We start from the raw sequence: 7,784 nt of genomic DNA on the forward strand, positions 1-7,784 counted from the left end.
TCCACTCAAAGATCAGATACCTCCCTGACACCCAGAGACCAGCCCCGCATATAACTGACATGTAGTCTTTGTTCTGTAAGATGGTTCTTTTGGACATTACTCAGTCATCTTCCCCCTTGCTAGTAAGCTCTAATAAAACCCGTTCTCTCCTACTGGCTTGCCTCTTGACTATTGGCATGTCTTGCGGCGAGCAGATGACTCCCCTTGGGTGGTTACAGTTTTAATCTGTGAAGAGATCGTGTTGCAAGTATTAAATGAGAAATATAAATGCTATATGAGCTCCCAAGTACTAGACAAAGCTAATTTACAGGAATATTTATGTCTCTCCGCATAGATATTATTAACGTTAGAAACAAGTCATGCAAGATACAGTGCCCGGTATTTGGCATCTGAGCAGGGTGAAGAGGTCTTATTGGGCTACAGTTCTAGCTCTGCCACTTGCTAGTTGTGTGACCCTTGAGAATCTCTGGGCCCCAGTTTCCTGTAAATCTGGAATATGAGGATAATAGTAAACCTCCCTCACAACAAGACATTTTCACATGTTGGGGTATATGAGGTAGCTATTCTGGTTCAAAACTGATTCAGCTTGAACTAAAGAAGCCTGACTTGTGGCCTATCGGGCATGCATTGTGCCTCTGCTTTGACCATTAAAGTGGGGAATGCTTTAAACATTATCTCAAGGTAAAAGAGTACACTCTTGGAAGATAAGAATGCATACCTCCCCTCCTACACCTGCCGGTATTGGTAACGCCCATATGAGTCCTTCTGAAGACAGGTTCCGGTTCCTGGACCTCGGGGTCAAGTTAACCTGCTAATTTGCAGCTGAATACCTCTTTGAAACTTTGATGAATATGTATCCTGGGTGTATTTGGTGTATATTCTTTGTTCTGAAAAGGGGTAAGACTATGCTGAAAACCATGCTTCTTTCCCTTTGTGGAAACTGTCTTCCTCAACTTGGCTCAAATAAGGACACCTTCTCCCTCTTGTTATTTTGCTTTGACACTCATATGGTTGTTGTGAGGATCAAAGAGGAAATTAGTTAATCCATGAAAAGCAATTAGAATATGTTAGACAGTGTTATAAGAACTTCTCAACAACTCTTTGTTAATGAATAAATGAAGGTACTGACAGCTAGCCAATCCCTATTATGCTAATGAAGGAAGCATGGAGAACAGCATTGATGCAAAAACCCAAAGCAGTATCTCTGTGTGGACAGATGCCTACCTATTCGTGGGGCTGATGGTCTGGGAACCATAATATCTTCATTTACATAAGCACCCCCTGCCTTCCCCACATCCTCCCAGCCTTCTGGATCATTCCTGACTCAGAAGTGGGAAGTCCACCTTCCTCACCCTTTCAACCCTGCTCACCGCTCCCCCTCCTCTCCAGCACACAAGCAAACCTACACCTCACGATGGAATGGAGGCTGCCAGCCTGAGCAAGCTACTTTTGCTCTTTATTGCAATACACAAGCAACCACTGAAATACACTTCTGAAACAGCAGATGGACGGGAACGTGACAATGAAGAGATTCTGTCCACTGTCAAGGGACAAAGGCAGTTTAAAGGCACAAAGGGAACACTTGAATTTAAATCTTAATCTACTCCCCGGGCATTCGCAGTCAGACCAAACAAATCCGCCACCCTGTCTCTCAAACTTGTGGAAACAGATCAAACGACCTAAGGAAATAAGCAAAGGGGTCCCAAACTAAGCAAGAGAAAGACTTCCATTCTCAAGTCTTCTGCAACACTACGTAAAACGGTATTGCTCTCAAGAGACTGGGTCAAATTCCAGAGAGGGAAGGAACCTGAGAAACCTCATATTCTCTCCTCTCCAACATCCCTGACAGAAAAAAACAAAACACAGCCTTTGCTTTCAAATCCCACCAGACAGAGAGCACTTTACTCTTGCAAACAACATAACCCTTGCAGGGCGACGTGCACCCTTGTATGTTTCCCTTCCCATCCCGTTCCCCATCAAGAACCCGTAACCTCTCCTCCTGTAAAATGGTTCTAGGGCTTCAGCTTCCTTTTGCCCTTTTGCCTTCTTCTGTCCACTTCCTGTTTGATCAAGATCAACATGAGTGGGGTCCCCACACCCAGCCTCCAGACCAGGAACCAGCCCACACAGACTGCCCCGATTACAACGCTTTTGAGTTTTGAATTAAGCAGCCTTTCACTTAGGCCGCACCCTAGGGTCACGTCCAGCATCTCCCCCATTACGAGGCATACCTCGGACCTGACTCACATTCCCAGCAGGCTTTGCACTTTTCTCTAATCCATGCAGTTCATTCCCCCGTCTCCTCTGCAGGGCTGAGGCCAACAGGCCATGGCCACCCCAGGCTATCTCAGGCTGCCGAGACCTAGGAGCCCACTTTAGGATTTGACCAGAAGGCTGGGCATGTGTCCAGGGCCAAGTCCCCGGAGGTGGCAGACAGGCTGCAGCAGGGTCTTCTCCCTGGGCCCGAATCCTGCTCCCTTACTTTGAGCAATTGTACGTTACTCCAAAACAATTTGCTCCCCTCATTTCTCCTCTTCCCTCCTCTTCCCCACTCTGAACAGTGACTACACTTCATGATGACAGTGGGAAGACCGAGCCTATGAAATGCAGGATTAGTGAAGTCAGGCGCCCTTTAGACAGTCAGAACAATTGCCCCAACCTCTCCACCACTGCACCCCCAAGAGTCTCAAGGCCTCTGCCTGGCCTCCTGGCCTTCCCAAATCCAGCCAGGCCTGAGCCAACAAGTCCCCCAGCCACTCCCAGACTCCAGCAACGCCAGAGAAAGGTTAAGAAACAAGACTGACTGGTTCTACCCCTCCTCGCCCATTCCTGACCTCTCTATTCCCCTGGGCCTGGCACCTCACCCACCACCAACACCCTCTGCCCTACCAACTATGCCTCTTGCCCTTTCCTCACACGCAGGCCATCCGACTTCAGCTCTCCCACTCTTCCTCCCCGAAGCATCTTTGGTAACAGTTAAATGTAATTCAGCACATGCTACCAGTGAGAGATTGATTATACAAATGGACAACGGCCAGACCATATATGAAAATGGAACTCTGACCCACAATCTACGGCCATCAGTCCAGGAAGTCAAACCACAACCTCTGTAGCAACAAATGTCAAAAGGTCAGGATTTAATCAATAACGGCCAGCTGCCCTAATTTTCACCCCCCTGCATCAAACTTAGGACCAATAAGAGCAAGCCAAATATGCTCCCCTAACCAATGACATCGGATGCCTGCTGCTACTAAGCTGCCTCCAGCTCCCCCATGCCACCGTCCTCCAACAGGGCACACCTCAAACCTTCCCGTTGGTTCTACTATAAGCCGTTACACTCCCCCGTCTGCCTTTGAGTCTCTGACGAATGTAAGCCATGATGGCTGACTCTCTCGCTATAGCAAGCTCTGTATAGGCTCTGCCTGTTCTCCTTTGGGTAGTCTTTGTTTATTTCCATACCAGATTCCTAATACAAGCCACAATCCCCACTCACAAGGAGCTCTTAGTCCAGCAAACAATTACAGCGCAATACGGCAGAAGCGTATAGAGTAAAGGTCACATACAAATATGTATGTATATAATAAGTGTGTAAGTGTTCCCTACAAATATGGCACAGAGGCACGGGCATGGCATCTCTGGTGTTTCAAAGAGAACCGGGTAACTCCAGGGGGCTTCCCAGTGGAGGACCACTGGGCTGGTTTTGAATAGGAATAGCACTGACTAAGTAGACAGCTGTGGGTGAAGGGATGAGCAGTTCTTCATTCCTCTCCTTCCCTCTCCTTCCAGAGACATAGCTTTCCCACTTGCAGACCAACTTTGCTTTTTGACCTGCTCCACTAAATAGCTCATTTATTTTTGCATTTTCAATTTCTCCCTCTGCCGAGTAACGCCCCTCAGTCCAAAACATGCTTGAGTATGCTTTAGCACCCTCCCCCGGAAAAAATTCTCGCACGGACTTGGTCAGCCCACCTGAATGCTACTTTTTCTTTCCTTCTAACTTCTTTAGAGAGTACGTCCTCTGCAGGCAAGGTCTCTGCACTCACCAGAGAGCCCTCTGCCTTTGGCTCTCATGCTGACTGCTTGCGCTGGCTCACCACCGACCAGAGTCCCCAAATCCAAAGGCTTCTTCTCAATCTCTGTCCCCTCGGCTTCCCCTCCCTGGTTTCCTTTAGGCTCTTCCAGCTCAGCCTTCCTCCTGCCTATGGGGCTGCTGCTCTTTCTCCGCTACTTGAAGCTACCATCTAAACTTGTCCTCCCCCGAGAATCTGTCCTCTGTCCTCTTAGTCTTATCAACCTCAAGGCTTCAAGCGACCATCAAGTCCACATCAAATGCATACACCTATTGTCCAGAGTCTTAACTCCCTATTGATTCCATTTCTCCAAAAGCCCTAACGTTGCCTCAAATTCAGAATATCCAAAACAACTAGTCATCTTTCTTCCCAAATCTTTTTTCTCCTCCTATACACCCATGTATCCCAGTTACCTGGTCGCCAAACCTTAGTGTCATCTTTCCTCTTCTGTTCCCTTGCAGCTTCGCATCTCCTTCCAGTTCCAATTCCACCTTATCATCTACACACAGTCCTCTTCTCCTGCTGGCATTACGTGACGCCAGTTCTCAGAACTTCTAGGCCAGCTATTACAACTTCTTCAATGGCTCTAAGCCTTCCACCACACCCCACATTGTCCACTATGAGAAAACCTGCCCTTAATAAAACCAGACTCTCCAAGGCTGTAAATGAAGGGAGAATGCCCACACAGGGAAAGGAGGATCAACCAGGAAACCCTGACTTCCACTTCCCAAAATGCACCCCACAGCCTTTAGGTAGATGCGGATGGATGACCTTAGTCAGTTACTTTGTTCAACAGTCTTGGCCCAGCAATTCAGCGGGACCACAGTGGACAGTTTCCTAGGCTAGAGAGTCTTAACACAAAGAATCTGAAATAGGCTACAAGGGGCTGCAAGCTTTTATGCACACTGCCGTGGGAGACTAAGAGAGGGAAGGAAGTCAGATAGCCTACCAGAGTATCTGATATGTAAAAATAGCCACTCCAGAAGGTTGAGCTGTCAAGAGAAACACCCACCAATGATGGTAAAAGTCCTAAGATGAAGAGAATTTGGGGGAATAGGAGTCTGAGCTGCAAAGTACCCCCCCCCCCAAATCTCCTTACATGGAAGTTCCCTTCCACGTCAGGATCAGTGTTGGGTTTTATTAAGGAAGTTGGTGGGTTTCCTTATATCCACTTTTTATGTCACTCTCTGTACAAAAACCTGCCATGACATTTCCAGTGGCTTCCCACTGCCCAGGAACAGCTAAGCCTAAATGCCTTGGTCTGCTCATCAAGGCACTGTGCCTTCTAGTTCAATCCGATCTCCTTTTCCACCTCCACTTCCCACCCATCTCCTACAAACCAGTCAAACTGGATTACAGGCCCCAGGCTTCTGTGCCTCCATACCATTCCTCCATGTACATCCCCTCCTGGCCTCTCCCTCTCAAATTCATTCATTCTACGCATATTCGTGGAGAGTTGACTATGCCCTCTGCTATAAGCTGGGATGCTTTTCCTCATCTTCCCATGTCTAAATATTACCAGTCTTTGATGGCCCAGTTCAAGGGTCACCTCATCCATGACTCCACTGGATTCCCCCAGCTAGAAGCAATCCTTCCCTCGGCTGACCACCCACGCCTTCTCAGAGCGCTGACGGCATTCCGCCTTCTACTACACTTATTTGAGTAAATGCCACCTCCCCTACCTATCTGAGTCCTCCGTGTAATTCCTACCACTTTCAACACTGCATTTTGCAGAGGGAGGAAAAAACTACTCCAAATGCCTAGAAATGGATTATTTGCTGTCTGATTCCTCCAGAATACAAACTCAAGGAGGGCCAGCACGAGACCTCTCATCCCGCACAGAGAAACGAGCATCATCTGTTGAATGAATGAATGAAGCAATTCTTTGTTCCTGTAAACTTCCTTACACTTCTTTATCACCATCTTAGCATCTGGTTCTTCATCGAGATGAAAAACATTAAAAGGTAGAAAGAAAATTGCTTCACGTCTAGAATCTGTCATGCAAAAGCCACAGCAGAGACGGAAGTGTGACAGAGCAGCCGGAACGCCCTTCCACGCCGGGCGCGGCTCTCCCCAGGGCCAGCGCTCGCGCCCAGCCCCCACCTCCCTCCGGTCCCCCCGGGGCGCGAGCAAGGCCGCCTCCAAATAGGTCTCCGCCGCAGCCCTGGGGCGGGGGCGGGGCGCCCCTCCTGATGCTTTGACCCCGCCTTCCCGATGGCCACCGGCCGGAGCAAGCCCCACCTGCGCTCCACGCTCGGGCTCCGCGTCCGCCCGGCCCAGGGGCGGGGAAGCGTCCCGGGCGCGCCCCGCGTCGTCGGTGACCCAGCCGGGGGCCCCCGCGCCGCGCCCGGTCCCCGCCCGCACTCACCGTCCGCGCCCGCCGCTCCGGTCGCCACGCGGCCCAGGCCGAGCAGCAGCAGGAGCGCCAGCAGGCGGCCCGCACCCCGGGGCCCCCGGCCCATGCCGCCGCCTCCACGTCCCTCCCGGCGCGCCCGCGATCGCCTGCGCCCGCCGCGCCGAGATAAGGCGGCGGGCGCCGCGGGGAGGGGGCCGGCCCGGCGCTTCCGGCGCCGCGGGGCCGCGGAGGGCGCTGCCGGGTCCCCGGGAGGCGGCGGGGCGCGGGCCTCCTCCCGGCCGCTGCGCTCGTGCGCTCGGGCGTGCACCTGCCGCGCGGTGGCCCTGGGGACGCGCCGCGGGCCCAGAGACGGGGCCCGGCTCTCTCGGCGCGTACGTTCCATGACGGGGACAGACGTCCAGCAGCTAATGACACAGCCGGACTGTAGAGCCCCGGACTGTGCTAGAAGGAAACGTGGCCGTGATCTAAGCGTATGAAACGGACCGGGTATCCCAGCGGGTCCGGAGCTCAGGGAGGCACCCCCGGGGTGGCAAGGGAAGAGGTGGGGAGCGGGAACCTTCGAGGAGGTGGAAAAGTCGGGGCGAGGTGGCTGGAGCTCCAAGGGCAAGGAGAAGCCGCCAGCCAGGCCACCCAGGGCCACAGACTTGACCGAGCCGGTGAAATGATCATAAGGAGTGACAGAACCGTGGTGGGGAGAGACTGGCAGGAGTTCCTGCCGCTCCGAGGACACCGATCTTGGGGATTGAGGGCGGGCCTCAGAGGAAGTAAGCTAAGCCCCTGAGGATGGGAAGGACGTGGGAGAGGATCTAAGCAGGGAGAAAGGCTTATGCAGAGACAGCGGAGAGTGCTCCAGAAATGGGAGGAGGACCTCCTGAGAGTGGGAACAGATGGCTGGAGAGAGGCATTAAGCTGCAGAGATAAATAAGTAAGACCTCATAAACCAAGTAAAGAAGGTTGCTGAGGAGCTGTCACAGGGTTTTAAGTAGAGCGAGCTCATCAGGAAAAGCTCCCCGTGTCTGCTCTGTGGGATTGGAACTGGAGAGGGGAGGTGGGGAGGCCAGCCTGGGGCTGCTGCGGAAATCCAGCCAAGAGACCCGTCCGACAGCAAGGCATTGGCCATGAGCACAGAGACAAGGGGCCAAGGCGGGTGGTAGTGGGTGGAATCCACTGGCTTTTGTGACCAGTCGAATGTGGAGGAGAAGGAAAGAGAAATTACAGACGTCATCTAAATTTCTGGTTTGCACAGCTGGGTTGATGGTGAGAGTCACTGAGCTAGAGGCCCAAAGGAACTTGTTGCAAGCTGGGGTAGGGCGAGGCCACAGAGGGAGAAGTAAGTTCCAGTTTGAGGCTTTGAGCTG

General features: G+C 51.9%; 1 protein-coding gene across 6 annotated transcripts in view; it reads right to left on the bottom strand.

The window, feature by feature from the left end:
* The window catches only part of SUSD1 (sushi domain containing 1), a 119,987-nt gene extending 113,308 nt beyond the window's left edge, over positions 1-6,679 (bottom strand). For 4 of the 6 annotated variants that reach the window (XR_006885846.1, XM_046644444.1, XM_046644413.1 and 1 more), the window contains exon 1: positions 6,439-6,679. Coding sequence is in view for 4 of the 6 variants with exons in the window: in XM_046644444.1 (XP_046500400.1) it covers positions 6,439-6,532 (94 nt within the window). In the remaining 2 variants the exon portion in view is untranslated. The remainder of the gene's footprint in view (positions 1-6,438) is intronic. The other 2 variants (XM_046644437.1, XM_046644426.1) reach the window with 2 other exon arrangements.
* Between the last annotated feature and the right edge of the window lie 1,105 nt (positions 6,680-7,784).

Source organism: Equus quagga, chromosome 1 (assembly GCF_021613505.1).
Source record: "Equus quagga isolate Etosha38 chromosome 1, UCLA_HA_Equagga_1.0, whole genome shotgun sequence".
Taxonomy (NCBI): Eukaryota; Metazoa; Chordata; class Mammalia; order Perissodactyla; family Equidae; genus Equus; species Equus quagga.